This window comes from Alligator sinensis, unplaced genomic scaffold (assembly GCF_000455745.1).
Source record: "Alligator sinensis unplaced genomic scaffold, ASM45574v1 scaffold1792_1, whole genome shotgun sequence".
NCBI lineage: Eukaryota > Metazoa > Chordata > Crocodylia > Alligatoridae > Alligator > Alligator sinensis.
This window is the reverse complement of record NW_005843275.1, coordinates 58,475-79,409: the sequence shown is the minus strand read 5'-3', so window position 1 is coordinate 79,409 and position 20,935 is coordinate 58,475. Positions and strand designations below refer to the sequence as shown.

The window sequence follows — 20,935 nt, the reverse complement described above, 5'->3', positions numbered from 1 at the left end:
ATTCTATACCTGGAATATAACAAATTTATACATTTTCCACATATAGAGTCTAATTACTGGGGGGTCATTTTAAATTCAGAGTCATCATAGATTGGAGTAAATATGGTAATGATAGTGTTGAGGTGATGTTATTGCCATGATGGTCCAAGAAATATGCAGGAGGCGAATATTCTTAGGGGGGGATAGACATAGGCAAGCTTTTGGGTATCACAGTACCCAGCCATGCAGTTGGTCCAATAAAAGATATCACCCACCACAATTCTTATTTATTTAATGAACTTCTGTAGAAAAACAAAACAGATCTTATTGGAGGCACATGATGCACTCTATGAAATGGAGCTACACCATGGCACCCCTCTAGTAATGGGTACAGTCTTTGTGCCTTGGTTCATGATTTCAAGTACAATACCAGATCCATGTATTTATTTCTAGATCCTGTATGCCTCTCTCTGCCTTTTTCCTGATATACATTTCTGTGTCAGAAGCTTTCCATGGAATATGCTGTTACTTACCAAGGGAGATGACAGATTCATCATCACTTTTAAGTCTTTGAATCAAGACTGGATAGATTTCTTACAGATGTGAGAAGTTATGAGCTTGATTGAGAAGGTTGACTGGAGAAAGTTCTACAGCCCATGTTATTGAGGAGGTCAGACTAGACGATCATAATGATCCTTTGTAATGCTTAATCTTTGCCAGAACCTCTCCATTATTTTTCCTCTGGGTAGCTTCACTACAAGTCTTTCATGTCCTGTAGAGCTTTGGACAAGGTCTCCACCTTCCCCAGTGTGAGTTTCACCCATGCTTACAGTTCAGCTTTCCATATTCTAAGCAAGATGGACCCTTGTTCTCTTCAGAAGAGTCAATAAATAATCCATAAAGTCCCACTGGCCTGTTTGCAGTTCTGTCCAAAAATGTAGCTTATTGAAGCAGGTGTTTGGAAAGGATGAAGGGGCAGTAATCATGATCTACAGCTGGGCTTGCAGCTAGCTTGAAACATTTCCAACAGGAGAAATTGTATAGTTTTCTCCATTCCCAGTTCTAACCTATGTAAGCATAACTCAAACACACGCCAAAATATTTCTGAATATGTGACAAACCTACTACATTCCTATTGTACAAGGACTTTTATAGTTTGTGAATGCATTGCTGCAAAAACTAAGGCCTGTTTTTCTTTTCTGAAAAGACAACTGGAAGTTTGACCATTCAAGTGTTAGGTACCTTCATTCTGCATGGTATTATCCATTTAAGTATATGCTGTCATGGTAAACTGCCTTTGGATTTTAATTGGGTCTGGTTTCTTTCCAGTGAGGCATTGGGTTATTGTATTTATTTTCTATTGTTCATTCCAGAGGCAACAGACCCCTCTACATCTGGCAGCTGATCTTGGCAATGTTGAATTAGTGGAACTGTTGCTGAAGGCAGGCTGTGATCTCAAGATTGCAGATAAGGTATATCCCATTGTACATAAATGCTAAGGCAATGTGATCATTTTTATGGTGACCTTCTCTCTAAATATGTGAGAATCAGATTTTCTAAATATTTGTGATAGGAACAGGCCCCCGGGGAGGCTGCAATGCCCCCTGAGGTCCATTCAACTCCTCTCCTCATTCTGGCTCCTCAGGTACCCTCCCTTTTTACCTCTTCTGCCATATCTTGATGTAACTGATAAGGTTTTGGGGGGGCTGCCCCCAGGGTCCCAGAGTAAGCCCAGTGCAGCTCTGCTGTTAGTCAGCCCTGTTAGTGCCTCAGAGCATCAGTTGCCTTATGAGCTATTTGTGGCCTCCATCCTCCCCTATAGCCATACCCAAGCCTCACAGATGTTACTCTGTCATCCAAGTACCAGCTTATACAGGAGGGGCAGGCAATTATTTCAGTTGGACAGCTGCTTAACAAGTTTTGATGAGCTGTTGAGGGCCGCATGGGTAGCCCTGCCCCTTGACAGTTGCCCCGCCCCCTGGTCGCCATATTGAGACAGGAAATCCTGCCCCCCTAACCCCTGACTTTTGCCATGAGAAGTCTCTCCCCTTGCCCCTCAGAAATACTCCTTTTGGGAAGTGGGGGGTTGCCATCTTAGAACCAGAAATAAAACAAATCGTACACTAAAAGTCAAACACCTACTAAAACATTTTAATTTTATTACAAAAAATATTTTTCATGATTTGTGTTTGTGTATTGTATATAGAAGGGATTGCATAATAACTTAAAAATAAAGTCTCACTTTTATATTGTGTGTGTGTGTGCGCGCGTGTGGTGGGGTGTGGGCAGTTTGTGAGGGGTTATGGCTATGTGGGGGGGCATAGGGTATGTTGGGCTGTGTGTATATATGGGGAGGTTGTGGGGCAGCGTGTGGGTGTGTGAGGTTTGTGGGGTGTGAGGGATGATGGGGGGTGTGGGGCCCCCCCACCCACTCCCCTACATTGTACACAGCTTCTGCTGCCAGCAGCAGCAGCAAGTGGGGGCACTCAGGGAGCTTGTGTCTGGTGCAGGCACTGGCGCCTGGCGGGGTGGGGCTCCAGCCAGCACTGCGTATGGGGCAGCAAGGAGCACAAACTGCCTGGCTGCCTCTATCATGGGGGCTCTATGCCACATGCCTGCAGCTCCCACACTTGCACCTGGGGAAGCCCCACACTGGACTCTATGGGGAAGCAGGGGACATGGGGATCCCTCCACTCCCAGTGGAGTCTAGGGACAGGGAAGGCAGCCGGCTCCAGTGTGGGGCTTCCCCCAGTGTGAGTATGGGAGTTGCAGATGCACGGCCCTGCAATAGAAGCAGCAGCAGGAGCCAGCTGGGAACTGCAGGGGCTGGGTTGGCTCCTGCTGCATTCTGTGGTCCCAGCATTGCAGCTGGCAACCACGCAGCACAGAGCCAGCCAGGCACCTACTGGCAGTGCATGATTCCCAATTGCAATAGTGAGACTGCAGAACACAGCAGGAGCCAACTTGGCCCCCATGGTTCCCAGCTGGCTCCTGTTGCCAGGGTCCTGAGGTCCCACCTGCTGCCACTTTCCTCCCACCATGCTTGCCACCGCTGCCTTTCCTCTGCTGCTTCCCTTCCTTCCCTGCCTGTCGCCACTGCTCCCTCCCCTCGCCCTGCACTGTCCCGGCTGCATGGCTGGGACTGCATGGCACAGCAGGAGCCAGCTGGGAACCACATGGTGCTGGCTGGGCCAGGCGGGCTCCTGCTTCCCCCCCCGCCCATTCTTATCTGGCTCTCCACTGTCGGGTGGAGGGAGGCAGGGAACAGCCCCAAGGTCCCAGGCCAGAAGCCTCTGCTAGGCAGAAGCTTGTGGCTGGAGACTGGGGGGCTGGGGTTGGGCGGGGGGGGGCAGGCAGGCCTTGCTGCTGCTGCCACTGGGCCCTGCCACTGACTCCTCCTGGGTCCTGCTGCTGCTGGCACCTTGTCATCTTTGACAGGCAGCCAGGGGCAGATAAATATTAATTTTCTAAATTTTTTATGAGCCCTGCAGGTCAGATAGAATGGCCTGGCAGGCCAGATTTGACCCGAAGGCCATATTTTGCCTGCTCCTGTTAAAGACAGATGAGAAGTCAAACATTAAAAATTAAATTTCAGTGCCTGGTTCAGCATTAAATCCCTATAACCTTAAGAGCCAGGTAACAGAAGCCACCGAGCCACGTAACAGGAGCCAGAAGCCACAAGAGAAGTAGTCAGAGGAAGAGCCAGTACTGCTTTTAGTTACTGGGGTAGCAGCTCCTCCATGTCTACCAGTGGGAGGAGGGGTAAGCTGTCCCATAATTACTGGGAGTTCTGATAGGTTTAATGGGCCTATCTACATGTGCAATTAATTTGAAGTACGCTTATTGCACAGTAAAAATACTACACAGTAAGCCTATTGGGGAGCATGTCTATATGTGCTCCCTCTTCAGAGCAGATTTGCTCCCAATGGGAGCAGCCTGGAGAGGGCTGCCCCCACACTGCTCTGCCACCCTGCAGCAGCCAGGGGGAGTTCCAGGCTCCCCCTGGATGCTAGCTTAGGTGCTGGCAGAGAGCACAGGGCCAGGAGACAGGTGTCTCCTGTTCCCATACACATCAGGAGGGGTCCTGATGTGCACGGAGCAGGAGCGCTGCTGCTGCTGCAGAGCTCTCCTACCCCACGCACATGGGGACAAGCTCTGTGCCCAGGAGGGTTTCCCCATAGCTGACCAGGACCTGTCCCTGTCTAGGGCTCTGGGTTGTGCATCTCCCCTGCAGCTGTTTCCAAGCCCTGTACCCTGATCAGGTGATCAGGGCAGGGGGCTGGGAAGAGTCCCCTCCCCCATAGCTCTTTCTGAGCCCTATGCCTCGATCACTGCTAGCTGCTCCCCCAGTGGGACAGCTCCCAGCTGCCCCTGGCTTTGTGGGGATACCCTGCCCACCTGGGGGCTCGCTGTTAGTTGCCCCACTTTTAGCTCCCCGCTCCTATGTTGGGACAGGGGGCAGAGATGGACCTGATCCCTGTGCTAATTGGCTCCCAGTTCCGATCATGGAGCCAGGGCTTGGGACTGCTTGCTGCCGGGGCAGGGGGACATTGTCCCGGCTTGGCTCCATGCTCAGAGCCCACCCCAGCAACAGGCAGCTCCCAGGGGAGGGGATTGTTCTCTGCTGCTTGAGCTGACCGGGAGCATATTTGCTCCCAGTTGGCCATCTACATGTAGGCTACTGCGCAGTCACTACCTTGAAGTTAATTTAATACCTGCACTTGCAGGTAGCAGATTACCCCACAGTTGACTTAATTGTGCAATAAGCATCAGCACATGTAGACAGTGATGCTTTACTGTGCAGTTAGTCAACTGCGTGTTAAAGCATCTCATGTAAACACACCCAATGGGTCTGGATTGGATGGGGTGTCAGCACTGTTTCTATGCTCTATCCCCATTCAAACAAAGCTGGCTTGGATTGTCACTGTCCCCTCCCATATCCTGAGATTTAAGTGTTTCTTCTCTCTCTGGAAAGAGCTGACGAGGAGGTGACAAGAAGACAGGAAGTGTTCCTAGGTGCCTATTGTTTCTTTGTAGGAAGCATGGGATGCTCCTCTGAAATTCTTCTTTGTTTATCGTTTATTCAAGCAGACCAGAAAGAGCCCCCCTTAGTCAGGATATTGGGTAACTTGTTGATTACACTCACAGGTACTCTAATAACATGCCATTACTAGGGAAGGCAAAACTATCCTATGAATGGAGAATGACTTGGCAAATGTGGGCTTCAAGAAGCTCCTACAGGCCCTTTTTTTCCCCTCTAATGCAGCATGTTCTGTCCATGTGATGAGGCTTTTGCAAGCTGTAAATTTCTTGGCTCTCAATGTGACTCTATAAAAATGGGCTAATTATAATGATTTTGAATGGAGTTGGGAACCAGAGTGCCATAGGTATCTATTAGGTAACTGTAGAATAGCTGGAGAGTTAAAGTGCCTTGTAATTTAATCACTGAGCCTTCTAATTAGAGGTTGATATCTTTCAGCCCCTAATGTTAATATGTGGAAAATATCCAGAATATTTGTGTCTAAGGCAGCTGTGCTCGGTGCAACTTCACCCACGGAAAAGGACAGGGAAAATAAACCAGTAAAGTCATCAAAACATTATCTTGGCCTTCAACTTGCAGTAGCAGAGATGGACCCAGATAGATTAAGCAGTGTTTTCTGGCCAGAATTAAAGTTGTATTTCCCAATCTTCCTGTGTAGCTGTAGTAAACATTAATTATTACCTCCTATTATAATGCTTGCATGCTTTCAGTCTGTGGCAGATCTGCCCCACACTATCAAGTAGCCCAGTGTCTTATGACAGGACTGAAGGAGAGGTGGGCATTGCATCAGGTCCATAACATATTCTGATCTCTGCCTTATCAACCCCCTGAAATCTGAAATATCCCACCCGTCAAGTGGCAGTGAACTGAAGGGATTCATTTCATCCAGAGCAGAGAGGGCCTCACACAGTAGGAGCTGTGAAGCCATCAAATCATAGTGGAAACATGTTCTTTTGAAAATGTAAATGATAGGGCTCCACGGGCAAAGAGGTGTACCTGTCTTCTGTTGACTAGCCATCATTCTGAGATTCACTGTCTATTCTTGCAGCAAGGAAAAACTGCACTGTCTGTGGCATCCAGAAGCAACCATGCCCTTATTGTAGATATGGTCATTAAAGCTGAAAGGTTTTACACCAGAAAACAGGTAAGAACCAGGTCTACCTCACCCAGGGGGACTGTAGCTGGAAAACTGGATTCTAGCCTGATTTAAAACCCTTTCTATCTCAGCTGGTTTCCTCCTTGCTGGTTACAAGGAGTTCTTAGAGAAACAAGCATAGGGTTGGAGATCAGGAAGTCCTGAGTACCAACTGAGGTGTTGCAAAGCCATAGGCAAATTAATTAACTTCACTTTGCTACTCCCGGCACTAAACCTGGAGCTAATGGAGGGAAACAATGTTCAGTTTATGCCATGAACTCCCAGGTGTGTAATTCATCCTTGCATGGGACTGTGTGTCAGATCCTGACTGACCCTTCTGCCCTTTTGCTACAGCAAAATCAGTTTTAAGCACAGGGAGTGTGAGAGTCCCTTCTCTGCTGAAATCAGCCTGAGATCATCCTCTCATCCTTGGCTGGATCAGTCAAAAGTTCCCATTCCCGTTAATTTTGCCTTAATAATTGAACACAACAAAGAGATCAGGGAAGGGAGGGAAGAAGGACTCTGAAGGGCATGCTCAGTATGACTTTCCATTTTGTAACATGTTCTCCCACCCTAACTTATCATTTAGATTTTAACATGAGCTGCTTTGTTGTGGCTGTCCTTGTGTAGTTATGAAATAGGAAGGAGTTCTCATATCTGTATCCTGCACCAAAAAAGAGAATGGCTGCTAAGGCTTTTGGTTACAATACTGAGTCAACTATTCTGTGTATCTATGTATATGCATTACAGAGCTAGGCCCAGACAGCAACCTTTGGCTTTAGGGTTCAGTGTCTCCACACTTCTGAAAAAGGGGTGTTTGGAGAAGGGTTTTTGAGGGAAGCACATTCTAGAGACCTGCTGGGAAACTCAGATCCATCTGTAATGTAGAAGTGGATCTCCTGAGTACAGGGCTGGTCAGGTCTCTGGGTTTTTGCTGAAATCATTTTTTAATCCTATGTTAGTTTTATTATGTATCTCACTGACTCTCTTGGTATGGAGAAGGCATGAAGAACCCACTGTTGAAACACACTCATTGGAAAAGGTTGATATCATGTTCAAATGGCCACATGTCATTTTTCCAGGTGAAGTCATAGTCATATATAAGTATGAGAAACTCAGTTAACTTGGTAAAGATTTTGGATATGCATTGCACTTGAAAAAGCCCCAAACTATCTGAACTTCACAAAGGAAGTTTACTCTCAGGCTCATACTAGTGACTCCTGTTCGATAGAGAGCAAATTTTCTACTTCTGTAATAAGCAGCCAGCAGAAGATTTTTACTTGAGCATCACTTGAGGTAAACAGTGCAGTGCCAGTGAATTCAGCAGCATGGTGCTCTGTTTAAGCCAACAGGGAATTTCCGAGGTACTCGGTGCCTGAGCTGGAATTGTTTCTAGCAGACGTTTTGTTCCAGCCGCTCTGAAAATCAATGCTCTTCCCCTGTCCCCAGTCCGCTTCCCCCTGAAAAAAATCCCAATCCAAAGATAACAAGTATTACTGAGATGCAGGTCAGTTAACACACTTGTCTTGCTATCCTCCACTGACAAGCCTTCTTACCATTTGGCATCTCTTATCCAATGAGGCATTTTCCCTTGCCTACCATGGGAGAGGGAAGAGGAGGAGAAAGGGACAGTTTGGGAACAATTCAGCCATTTGTAGGCTGGACTCTTCTGCCATTTTTTAATTGTCTTGTTCCTGAGAAGCTGACTTTCCATGCTAGTTCCCTATGGGGGTAAACATGGGAAAGTAGGAAGCTCAGAGGAGTTGCTTACACTGAAGCACATGGGAATATAGAGTCTGAAACAGAGCAACTGGACCTACAAACCACTCTTTAAGAGCAGGGGATACATTACAGTGCACAGAGACCAAAGGAATGGCTCACAGGTGGTAAGTTATGGAGAATATTGTGGAGGTGCAGGGGCTCCTCCACAATACACAGAGTGGGTAGGGATCTCCACAGAACTGAAGAGGAGCTGAAACTTTTATAGATGTAATGTATCTAAAGTAAATCTACTTCACTTCATGATGCACTCCCAATATGCACATCCTATCATATACCACAGGGACATCCACCCTTTTGTAAGATTCCCTGTTTTTTTCTGGCTCCTTGGAAATACTGATGCAGAAAGGAATTCCAGTTGATCTATTTAAGGACAGCTCTGAAATCATGTCACTGTCTTATTTCTGCCTGTCCTGGTTCAGCTACTAAAGAAATAAATACCTTGTCTCTCCTTCCAACTTCCTGATATTAGCAGCTTTCAAGAACAGGTGTGCACAGCTCACTTTGAGGGCCACTTGCAGGGCACACTTTCCAATGGAGAGCTGCCACCAATGGGATCTGCTCTGACAGGATTGAAGCACATTGGCAGGGGGCCTGCACATGCAGATATATGGGCAAATTAACTGAATTGCCATGTATTGAGGACACAGGACCAGCTGATTTGCTTTTCAAATCCTTTTTCATTTAATAAAGAGTGGTGAGGACCATTGGGGTCACTATAGTGACCCATATGAGTGCATGCCTGGGTTAGCCAAAAATCTACCAGGAGACATGGGAGAGATTTCCTTGGTGCAGAGAGATGGACTAAATGAAGGGCCCTTTCAGCCTTCTTTCATTCTTTAAAATTCAATTTTATAGGAAACTCAGGAAGGTAAATAAGAATTTTAAATTATATTCTAGTGAAAAACATGTCCATGAACTGTGCAGCTTGTGTGCATCTGATATGGTTCAGGTAGAGTCGCCGGATATATTATTGTTCCTTTCATCTTAGATGGAAGTTGGAGGTGAAACCATTTATTCCTGGAGAAAATATGACAACCCTAATAGTAGCAGGTCATACTCCTACCCTTTTGCTATGCTTTACTTAGCTGCCCAAGGGATAGAAAAGGTGTTTAAGCTGATGGGGTTTTGGAACAGTTTAAGAGATGTTGGGAAATGAAACCCAAGCACTTTTACCCCATTACCTGTAGCTAAATATCTCAATACAGGTGGACACAGTCCTTGGACCAGCATCAGTGTTACCACTGTGGAACATAAGCTGCTAGGAAGTAAACAAAATGTAGTTTCAATGTTCTGAATTTTGGAACATTTGAACCATTATTACAGAATTACGTTTCTGAGTAAATTAGTATGACGTAAGCTTCTAAACCTTACTTTAGACTGCAGGCAATGAAATCTGCCTTGGAGGAATGTTTTATAATGCGCCTAGTGAAGTTGCATTACTGAACCATGATAGTTTTTAGGGAAGGTGCTTTTGGAGTAAGCACCACACTTGCAGGTCTCTGGGTTTATTTGAATGTAGGCTTTTTGCTTACTGCTTCTGAAGTGTGGGATGCTAATACTTACCTTCCTGGCCAACTGTTCTGTAGTTTAAAATATGCATCCTGTATCACTGCAGCAGCTCAGTTTTAGTTTTAGAGGCTGAGTGAAATACGTCTATTCTGTAAACAAACACCATCAAAAATGAATATTAGAGGAGGAAAGGCTCCTCTACATGAGGAAACAGCATAGTTATAACCCACCACAAATGCCACTGCAGCAGGGGTGAAGCACAGCTACAGGATTTGGTATGAAAATACATCCAGACAGGCCCCTACATTACAAAGGTCACCACATATGCTGATAGAGTAATATGGTTATGGCTAAATCACATTAAATATTTTTGCTAGTGTGACAAATAAAAATAAGCTATGATTTGATGGATTTAAGTACCTGCTTATCATTTCTACTCTTCACGGGTATAAGCACATGCTTAGATGTCTTGCTGAACTAGGGCCTTACTATGTGTCTAAGGATCCAGGACTCAGACTTCATGTGGTCAGGATTTTAACTTTGGTTTGTCGCTGCCCTGGTCCCACTCTCCAGTAGGACTAGCCATGCAGTCAGGGCTCAAAGGGACTGTACTTTGTTCTAACATCATCATTTAGCAGCTCAGAGATGGTGAATGCCACACTGTAGTTATGTCGCTGCTGCATTGTCTAACAAGTGCCCTCCCCAGTGAATCTGAGCTGCCGGTAGCAACAGTGGGAAATTTTAGATAACTGCTATGGGCGCACACGTTTTCTCCTGCTTCTAAACAGAAAAAAAAGGATTGTGATTTAACTACAACCATATTTAAACATGATCTTTTGAGTAAAATAAAGCCCAACCAATTGCTAGAGTAAACAACTTTAAATTTTAACATAATTTAGTAATGTATATAGCTACTAGGTGCCCTTATTCCTGTCCACCCTACAGCATTAGCTTGGTTAAATATAATTTGCAGTTTCTCTAGGCAGCAAGGGTAACTTTATTTTTTGGAGGTCTCTGGTGTGTATACCAGGCTAGTGCTTACTGTGGCTTTGTCAAAAAGGGATTGGATAAATTCTTGGAATTTGTTGGAAGGCATCAGGTACCTCTCCACTATCTAACTGCTACATTCAACCCCCTCTTCCCCCCCACCCAGCCTGTCTCTCACCCACTGACTCCTCAATTTACATCTTCACTGACTGCCTGTCTTGCATGCATACCAGCGCAGCCTCTGGCTTCTTTACTTTTCATTCCATCAAGGAAGAGCACACCCTGACTGCAAAGACTTCCTCAGCCTAACGAAGGGTTTTTAAACCTGAACGCTTGCTATAACATTTTTTTCCAACTATTTAAGTTTGTCTAATAAAAGGTATCATATTTACCCAAAGAACCTTGTCTGCCTGTGTCCTGAGACCAACACGGCTACAACCTACACCTCAGTAGCCATTGAGCATAGGAGTTAGAGATACAGCCTCTGAATCAGAACTTTCTAGACCTTAAATGCTGGAGGCTACAAGTAACAGGGGAACAGTGAAAAAGCCATGGTCATACCCAGTTCACTTTCCTTTCAATATCATCTGTCTGCCAGTGTGTGACACAGGATACTAGGGAGGATACTGTCTGACCCAGTCAAGGGTAATTCTTATGTTCTTATGTTAATAATAAGAAAATTACCTAGTGCTGCCAAGGTATGGCAAAGCATACAGCCCAATACTGTTTAGTTGCCAAAGAAGATAAATGTTCTCAGCATAATTTTGGAATCTGTCATTACAAAACTACAGTTTATCTGAAACTTGGTTTTTATTTTATAGGAGCATCTTGGAAGTACTGATGAATCATCAGATTTTCGTCTGTCCTTTAAGCAAGACCACAGCATGCAGACCAAGCAAATCCGTTCCTCCCTCTGGAATCTGGCTTACAATCAGTTAAAGCCACAGGAATGGAAAAAGCTGGCCCTGTTCTGGCAGTTCACAGATGAGCAAATTAAAGCTATTGAAGAACAGTGGACAGGTAAAGATAGGCACTGAATGTATACAAGTAGGACATAAATAGCTTAGGTCAAAATATTGTGTCTTGATTAGGTATCCAGGTTGTAGCCGTATTGGTTTAGAGGCAAAAGGAATTGGAACTCATGGCAAAGGTGATATCTTTTATTAATCCAACTAGATAGCTGCAAAAAAAATCTTTATTTGCAAGCTTTTGGGCACAGAATTTTCATTTCCACCTAGGAGAAATTTTACAATCTTTGCACTCTCCTGTGCGTAAAGAAAGGTGCCTGTGCCCAAAAGCTTGCAAATAAAGATTTTTTTTTTGCAAATATCTAGTTGGTCTAATAAAATATATCACCTCTGCCACAAGTTCTGATTTCTTGTGTCTTGATTAGGCCACTTAACTTATGGGGAAGTCATGAGTATGTATTTTTCCCTGGTCAAACAGTGACATTTCACTTGAGTTAAGTCAGCATTATTTTCTTTGCGATTTAAAAAATTGTGAAGTACAAACACACTTCAGATTAACATAACATCTCACACTTGCACTTGCTTCATAATCCTCAGGAATTCTTGCCAGCTTTAGGGATGAGTGATTGCAGTTAGCTTTGAGAGCTCAGTATTTCCATATATTTCACTTTTGTTACTTGCCCTACGATGCCTTTCCCCAAGTTAAAAACGAAAGGAGCAAATTAAATTTTGGATTAATTAAATCCTGATTTTTTTCCACTAGCTTTGGGGTAAAACTACCATTTCACCTTTGGACGTCTTAGTTTCTAGGTTAGAAAGCAAATGAAAATGTCTGAATGCCTGAAGGTGGTTTTTAAAGGAAAATCCCTATTTGTAAAGCAAATGTGACATCAGGGTATTTTGCCTCCAGCCTGTTGCACAGATATGTATTTTGTGTATGGCTTAGGAAAAAAGAGCTATAAGGAACATGGACACCGAATGCTGCTTATCTGGTTACATGGAGTGTTGCTGGCTCATCAGAATCCAGTCAAACATATATTTGAAGATCTGGTGAATGCAGGATTTCCGCATCTAGCTGGTAAGATTTTTCTGGTATGCAGAGCAGAGTGAAGTAGCTTTCAGAAAAAACTGCTGCTATGCTGAAGCACCAAGCTATGTTAGAAGAGAGGTGATGACTGCAGGCCTGCAAAAGAAGCATGGCTCCCCACCAGGTCTGCAGGTCTGTGGCTATTTGGCTGATCAAGGGCAGAGACAGCTGAGTCTATGAAGAGGAGAATCCCTCCCTCCCAGCTTAATCATACAAAAACTCCAGTTTCATCCGTTTTCATGGTCAGGCCTCTGTTGGTTCAGTTGGAGACCTGGTAAGAAGCAGTGCCTGTCTCAGCATTTCCCCCCCCCCCCCCCTTTTTTTTTTTTGCAGAAAAGATCAGAGCTGAAAGCAGCACTGATATGGATTCCAGAAAATGTGTAATTTCCTGACTTCAACAGAAGAGAGCACACACCATGGAATTGTTTGCTATTTGTGAATACTGTTTCTAGAAAGATTGTATTTGAAAAATGTAACTTGCCTGCTTTAAGTCTACGAAGTTTTTTCTTCAAGCTCTCAAAACTTATCTGCCAGAAATACTTCTCAGGTTAATTTCTTTGTTTAATTCCACACACCGTCTGACACTTGTAAGTATGTAGTTAATTTACTGTTTTTGGAGAGTGGTTGGTTGTTAGAAATTAACAGTTCTGAGAAAAAACACATATGCTACAATTTCTTACCCAACTTACATCACAGCAGTAATTCCACATTGGAACTATGCAGTTAAGCTACTCTGTGCTTGATAAGAAATAAATGGCATATTTTGTAGCTTAAGGATATGATGTTTAATAAGTCAGGATTGTGTGGATAAATATTAAACACATCCATAAATAGTTTTCAGTCTGAAGCTGGTTTTTTCTTGTTTAAACTTAGGGTATGGTTTTTGGTGGATGTTTATTTGGTGTGTGTGTCCAGCATTGAAAATGCTAATTTTCTTAGCATGGACAAAGCCACAGTAAACACTAGCCTAGTTTGGCCAACAGACATTTCAGAAAAGCTACCCTGATTGCCTAGATAAACTACTAATTACATTTAACCAAGGCTAATCCTAGCACAGCAAAATACAAGAGGCACCTTGACTTCACCGTAGGTGGGTGCAAATTCATTATTAAATTTATTCCCATCATGAGGCACCCTATAATAGTAGCCTTAAAACTATAACTTTTGTGTTTTTTACACAGAAAAGAGCTGTTAAAGGAACAGTAGTTTTTCTGTCTTGTAAAAAGAAAACAATCAAACTTGGCTAAATATTCATTCCCAAATTGTCAGAACCCGGTAGTTGAGTGCCTTTGTCACAGTGGAAGAGTTCATTGATTTGATGCCTATAACGCAGTGGAATTTCTCACCACAGTGGAATTTTCCGCTATGGTAGAAAACCCCGGTGCAGTAACAAGTTCCCGCCAACTTTATGCAAATACGCGCACCACCATTGGCCGGTTATAATTATTCACACTTGGTGACTAGTAATTGGCTTGCTAGCCATATAAAAGTTAAAGCAGTTTCCGCCCAAGTCGGAGAACTCTGCGCACATCTCGGAGTGAACTTGGTGGACTGATCACCCACCAACGACTCCCTGTCACCGACCGTCCTGACGTACCCCCGTGCCCTGCAGGCCCGATAAGCCGTTCATGTCATGTTGTCTTACTCGAAGAGCTCACGTTTGCAACTGTAATCTAAGTCAGTTCTTCTTTCTGCACTGTGTACACCGACGGCGTAAGTAAATAATCTCTTTGTTCAACCAATATGCTTCAGTACCTAATTCCGCTCCATTGGTCAAAAGTACCCGCCTGCCGTTTCGGGGCTACTGGCTACAGCCTGGCCTACCACTCAGCCGCCACACAAATAAGCAAATATATGCTGTCGGTTTTTCTGTCTATCAAAGTAGTACTCAACATTTAACAGCTTTCATTCCATTTGCTGCTTGAGGAGTACGGAGAGGAATTCCTGTCTCTTGAGCGTAACTGTTTCCTGGGTGAAGTTGGTAAACTGAACTCTAGTTTTTCTGGCTTTCTGAAGTCTTGGGTCCAACTCTGTCCTGCATTACAACATGAGCTTAAGCAATGCTGGTTTGAAAAAGGGACACTGCTTGGGAGCTGATGATTAAAGGACATCTGTGTAATGCATTGTGTGATACTCGCTAAAACTGCCTTCCTACCATTCTCTTAAGAGTTATGCCCTGCAAACAAAGAGTCTCCGTAGGATCAGCAGAAAATCGAAACCAGATTAGGTGACTTGATTTATATCTCACTCCAAGAAATTGGGGGTGTTAAAAAATCCCATCAGACTAATATCTGTTTGGATCTTTTATTAAAAACTATATAACAAATTCCTTAAATAAGAATACAGCTATAACAGGTTCTCTCAAACAGGCATACTTTGCAATTTGAGAAATATATTTCAAAAGTTAATTTAACTGTTTTGAAGAAAAAACATCAGTGTGAGCAGATTTGCAGTACAGTTTTGAAAAGGTAAAAACATGATTGGCCATGTGACAGCAACCTGGAAACAATGGGGAATAGCTTTAAACTGAGACTTGGCAAAACCCTCTGCCTGTTGGAAAGGATACACACATTTCAAAGCATTAACTTAATCAACAACCTTTATCGAATGAACATGAGGATGAGACTGGCTATGGGGCATTCGTCCACCCTGTCCTGTAGGTCTCACAGTGTTGGCACTAGAGGCAAGATGGAGAGTTCGTGGGTATTTAGCAGCAGTGGCTTGGGATATGGTTTGCTGGGGGGGAAAAAAAGATACATCAGAACTAAGAAAAGTGCTCACAGAAACAGTTTCCCATTGTATTAGCTGGAACATAATGATCTGCATCTTAGAACTGGTAATGATTTAGAAGAAAGAGGAAGTGGCATCTGTGTCTAACTCCCTGACATCCACCACCATCTATATTTTAATTCTTTTTAAAAAACACAATTTCAGTGTTTGATCTCATAAAACCTCAGGCTGCCTAACTTAGCCCTCTTGCTTATTTTTTTCCTCTGGGTCTCTGGAAGTTTGACTGTAGCTCTAATTAATTATAGCAACACTGCTTTGAAGTTAAGATCACTTTTAAATAAAGCAAATTAGCCACCCCCTAAAGACATACCAAGAAATCTTACCAAGCAAATACCCTCAGACAGGGAGGTGGTTACATTTTCATTGTAGGCAGATGGTCTCTCTGCTGCAATAAGTAGCAGTCAATCCCTTTTTAATCAAACTAACACCATTACTGACAGCTTCTCTCCATTGCCAACAATTCATTCAATCAGAAAAATACAATTCAGGCTAGCTGACTCTGCACCAGGCATTTACTGCCAAGTGCACATGAGTAGGAAGGAATGAATGTAGGAAAGGGAGGCTTAAAAAACAGCCCCTGGGCCAGAGAACTGCAATGGAACTGATGGCTTCTTGTTTCAAGTTCTGGGATAGAGCAAAAATGTACAAGTGTCTTAAAAAAAAAAATCTCTTCTCACAAACCTCCCCTTTTTCTCCCCCCCTGCTCCCAGCTCCCTTTCCAAGTTGCAGGCATCTTCAAGTTACAAGAGATACTCTCTAGCACAATAACTAAGTGACTAGTCACATCTGAATTCAGTCACTTTCCTTAAGATAAATTAAGCTCACACACCAGGCTTCAAGACCCCTCCCAACCCCTTGATGAAACTGAACCCCACTTACTCTGAACCTGAATATTTCCTAAAAGCCAACTGAAAGTATGTCAGAAAGATATGGTAGACTGAAGAGGATGGAAATGCAGAGCTGAAGATCCTTCACTGCAAACACTCAGCCCCTAAGCATGTCTATTTAGACCAAGAAAGTAAAGTACTGGTGCTGATCGGACTTATGGCAGTACTGATCAAGGGGACAAAAGAATGACCTTTCTGATTATCTGGGCCAAAATCACAGAGAACTTTATAGCCAAAAAAGCTGGATCTCCTTCATCCACTCAAAGCAAATAAGAGCTCTTACCCTGACAGTAGCCAGCCTAATCAGCTCAAGAAATGACACAGGCCAACTCGTATCTTTCAGCTAATTAGGCCACAGAACAAATGCTTTTTCTTACACTACATCAGCTATTTGAAACTTAACTAATATATTCACTGTCCCACAGCATACTGCATAGAAGTTTGCATGGTAGGAAGAGGAAAGAATGAATCAACTGCAACAAACAGCAGGTTTAATTATCACTTTGTTTTGTTGTCATGCAAACAAGATGGTAGCTCAGGAGATTGTCACTAGGACAAGGGATGCATGAGCAAAGCATATCAATCACTCCATCTTATTTTTATACCTTTGGCCCGGTCACACTTCTCACCATTAAAATTAAGTCAGTATACAAGTTTTGTCTATCAAGTGACTGACAGAAATCATTCCCAAAGTTATTGCATATACTGAATGATGGAGAAAGGGGACAGTAGAAGACATAAGGAACCAATAAGGACTTGCTTCCACAGCTCTGAACATGGCTGTCCACTAGGTGAAGGTGTTAGGGTGGAGCAGAAGGTGGGGGGTATTTACTTCTTTCCCTCATTTTGATGCAAGTTTTAATTCCAGTGCTCACCTAGCATCAAGGGTACTGCCTATTTATTCTAACAGCCCTTCAGCAAATGACCTCTGTCCTGAGGAGTTTTTAATCTTCTTGCAGGCAGAAGGTAGATTAAAGGTCCATTTCACTTACCTGAGTTACTGGATGATGCTTTTCTACAACGACTGAACTCATGGGTGGCGCGACTCCCATTACAGCTAAACTACTAATTCTGTTCTTTTGCCCCAAGTCAGGCCGGCCTGTGATTCGAGCAGTGATTGTTCTTCCTGCTTTCTGTTGAGCAGAAGTCACTACTCTTGCCATGGGCTATAAACAAACAAGACAGTAGTTGGCAGAAGTATAATGTTTGCAATGCACCTATACAGCTGCTTAGCCTTATTAGCTGCATATATGAATAGAACATCCCAGTACTGTATATCTGAGATTACATACAGTAAGCAGAGCTAAAATTTGATACTTAATTGCAATTAGTTTACCATGGCATTCTGCATCTTACCTAAAGAATATATATTTACTACAAGCAGTGTGAGTACTGTGATGTGGTAAGTGAGCATTGTGCTGAAAAGGAATAAAATCAGCATGAAAGTGGCTTCTTTGTCAGATATTTTGACAAATCTAGCAATCTTTAACAATTCTAGCTTTGCTTTAAGGCTGCAAGCCAGTAACAGCTGTAGGCACCCACATCCACGCTGGCAGAGTACTGGAATCAGTAAACATGCCAGGCACCAAAAAGCTTACACATGAAAATGAAGTGCTGCCATTTTCCAACCCTTCCTCCTTCCCTGGAGACATACCAGCAGCAAATTGCATCAGATGAGAAAAGGAGAGAAGATAGCAGCTAGCAGAGGAAGAAAAGCAAAAAGAACAGCTTAGAAACAAACGTGGAGTGGTGGGAAGTGTAGGGGAAGGAATGAGCAGCAAGTGGGAAACAAGACAGCTACTTTTTTTAAAACCTCTCTCAGCAATTAAAAAGTGAATTACTCCTGTTGTTCTGTTTATGATTTTACATTATCTTTACATTCATCCTCTCTCCTTTTTCAACTCCACAATTTTCCCTCTCCCAAAAAGCATTCAACATTATTTAATACTCTTTTACTATGAAAAAAAAAAATTCCTATAAGACGAACTGGAGCAGTTTCTAGCTTTTGCCCAAATCTTCATCTAAATTCTTAGATGATTTCCTCCTCTTCATATTTCTATAACATCTCCCCAAAATATCACTCAGAAGTCCTCCAAAATAGATTTTAGGGTGACTGAAAAACCTTGAAAAATGAATCCATTTAATCCTAGTTTGTTACCAGTTTTTGAGCTGAGATGATGCCGGATCCTACAGCTGTACTAGTGACTATTACTGGAGAGTCTGATTCTAATCTGGTCTGAGAAGTACTTGCGTGGCCCAGGTGGGAGGAAAACTGTGAATAAATCAAAAGGTTTATAAAGGAATGAGAAAAGTATTGTAGTTTTGTTCATACTTAATCCTTTACTGAAAATGCAGTTTGGTTACTCTTCTAATATTTCAATAAGGCTGCTGAATTTAGTTTTCTTTACAGATTTCATACTTAGAAAACTAAAAATTAGTCAACTTAAACTCCATACACAGTTTTGTTTTTTATTCGTGCAGCTACAGAGTTTGGAGTAATAACTAAGATTACTGTAACTGAAAGCAGTAATGCCAACTGTTTTGTGAAACCATTGCAAGACTTGGGATCAGACACGACCCGAGTAGGGTACAGGGCCCCGGGCAAATCAGCCTGTGTGGGGCCCTGCCCCTGGATGCAAGGAAGCTGGTAGCAGATTCAACAGCGGGGGTGGGAGTGGTGCAGAGAGGCCGGACGTGAAGCCAGCGGCAGTGCAGTCACCGTGGCCACTCTGCCCAGCTCCACAGGGCCCCGCAAAGTGCTGGGCTCAGGGCAGTTGCCCCGATTCCCTCTCCCCCCGCCAGGGGCAGCCCAGCTTGGGATTGCAAAGTTTAAATAACTCTGACTCATGATCTCCAGATCCAACCCTCAGATCACTGGATTTTCCCAGATGGTAAGTGGAGGGAAAGGGGCAGGGAGAGAGGGAAGAAGCAGGGGGGAGATTGAGACCCTGTGGTGAGGGAGGGAGTGGGGCAATAGCAGGGGCGGGGTGAACGGGGCCCTAGGGCCGGGGCGGGTCATCCAGAGGCACAGGAGGGGAGGGGAGTGCAGCTCCCCACAACAGCACACATACCCCGTGAAGACATGTGCACCCCATGGTACAGAGGCAGGTTGCCCGCTGTGGGCTGGGGCTCTGTGCCCTGCTGCCTTGCCCCAGGAGCTCAGCCATGTGACCCCTTTATGCCTCCTGTCATGTGGCTGAGCTCCTGGGGCAAGGCAGCAGGGCACAGAGCCTCAGCCTGCAGAGGGCAGCCTGCCTCTGCCCCCCGGGGGGCGCATGACCTCATGTCTCCCTTGGGGTGCGCTGCTACGGGGAGCCATGTTCCCCGTCACCCCTGGATGACCTGCCCCAACCCCAGGGCCCCATTCACCCATGTCCCTGCTCCTGTCCCACTCCCACCCTTACCATGGGGGCCTGGATCTCGCACACCCTTCCCTTTCTCTCCACTTATCAATTGGGTGCTGTCTGTGTCTCAGTCTGCCACTCACTCCCAAGCCACAGCCCCCCAGTCCTGCTGCTGCTTCTCACTCCTGACCCACAGTACCCCGCATCCTGCCAAGGATGTGGGGAGCCTGACTCTCCAGGCTCCAAGCCCCCACACACACCCACAGCCCTCAACACCTTCACACATAACCCCCCTACACACACTTCAAAAATAGCATCTCATGACTTATGTGCCAATCTTTTGATTTTTTTAAGAGTTCGTCTCATGAGTTTTGGCACGGTGGGGTTGGCAATACTGTGAAAGGTAAGAACAAATAGCCAAGCTGAGAAAGGGAGTTTGACTGTTTCCCCTGCTGGTTCAAGTTTACATAGGTAACAGAAGACAAACCACAAGAAAATGGAAATCATGGCTATAAAACCATTAATTTTCAGTGGGACTCATAATAGATGTCATCCCTAAATGACTTTTAATTAATATTTTGGAAATGACTAATTACTAAAATTGACACTATTCCTAGTAGCATTTTTAAACATCACGGCTAAGTACAGATGCTCAAAAAGCCCTTGGCAGAAGCACTCTGCCACACTTTACTTAAACTGCTATAAGTTAGAGCACGAGTGAACTGAACAGATGTTTGCTTTTGGAGAGGGAGGTGGGGAGGCCTCAGTGCCTATCTGCACTGGCCATGGGGGTGCCACCACATGCCTCCCAGGAGGCTGCCAGAGTGGCCCCTCTCCCCAGCCCCTGCCCTCCCACCAGCTGGCCATTTTCATCAGCAGCTGGGGGGAGAGAGAGACCCTGGACCCCTCCCCCCCACCCCCAGCCAGGCAGCAGCAGGCCACAGGGCCAGGGCTGCTGTGAGGAGAGAGAACCTGAACCCCTTCCCCCACAGCTGGGCAGTCCTCCTGCCCAGTCCAGGAGGACTGCACTGTGTCCTTGCAGCTGTCCTGACCAGGCAGTGCTGTGCTTCAGGGCCAGAGCTGCTGCGGGGACACAGAGACCAAACTCCTTTCCCCATATACCTCTCCAGCTTGGCAGCCACACGCCATTGAGCTAGGGCTGCTGTAGGGAGAGAGACCCCAGACCCCTACCTGTGCAGCCCCTCTGGCCAGGTTGTGGTGTGAAATGGGGCCAGAGAGGTGCAGGGAGAGAGACTTCCCTCCTTCCCTTCCCCCAATCCCCAGCAGACCATGGCTCACAGAAAGGATGTAAAAGGTTAAACGATTAAACATTTAACTCATAAGTACAGTGATAACCAGTTAGCTTACTGGTTATCCTTTAGCTCAGGGTGGCTACAGTCTGGCAGGGAAGGGAACCCACCCAGTG

At 44.7% G+C, this 20,935-nt stretch overlaps 2 protein-coding genes across 4 annotated transcripts in view; one reads left to right on the top strand and one right to left on the bottom strand.

Annotated features, from left to right (window-relative positions):
- ANKDD1B (ankyrin repeat and death domain containing 1B) overlaps positions 1-13,325 on the top strand; it is a 40,899-nt gene extending 27,574 nt beyond the window's left edge. Inside the window, exons 10-14 of one of the 3 annotated variants that reach the window (XM_025194687.1) lie at positions 1,353-1,451; positions 6,069-6,164; positions 11,255-11,453; positions 12,348-12,479; positions 12,822-13,325. In XM_025194687.1, the coding sequence (XP_025050472.1) occupies positions 1,353-1,451; positions 6,069-6,164; positions 11,255-11,453; positions 12,348-12,479; positions 12,822-12,880 (585 nt within the window). In that variant the 3' untranslated portion in view covers positions 12,881-13,325. The remainder of the gene's footprint in view (positions 1-1,352; positions 1,452-6,068; positions 6,165-11,254; positions 11,454-12,347; positions 12,480-12,821) is intronic. The other 2 variants (XM_025194689.1, XM_025194688.1) reach the window with 2 other exon arrangements.
- Positions 13,326-14,785: 1,460 nt separating this feature from the next.
- Positions 14,786-20,935, bottom strand: part of POC5 (POC5 centriolar protein) — a 59,042-nt gene continuing 52,892 nt past the window's right edge. The window contains exons 10-12 of the mRNA XM_006038198.3: positions 18,324-18,437; positions 17,158-17,331; positions 14,786-15,224 (exon numbers count right to left, since the gene is read on the bottom strand). Coding sequence (XP_006038260.1) covers positions 15,075-15,224; positions 17,158-17,331; positions 18,324-18,437 — 438 coding nt within the window. The 3' untranslated portion in view covers positions 14,786-15,074. The remainder of the gene's footprint in view (positions 15,225-17,157; positions 17,332-18,323; positions 18,438-20,935) is intronic.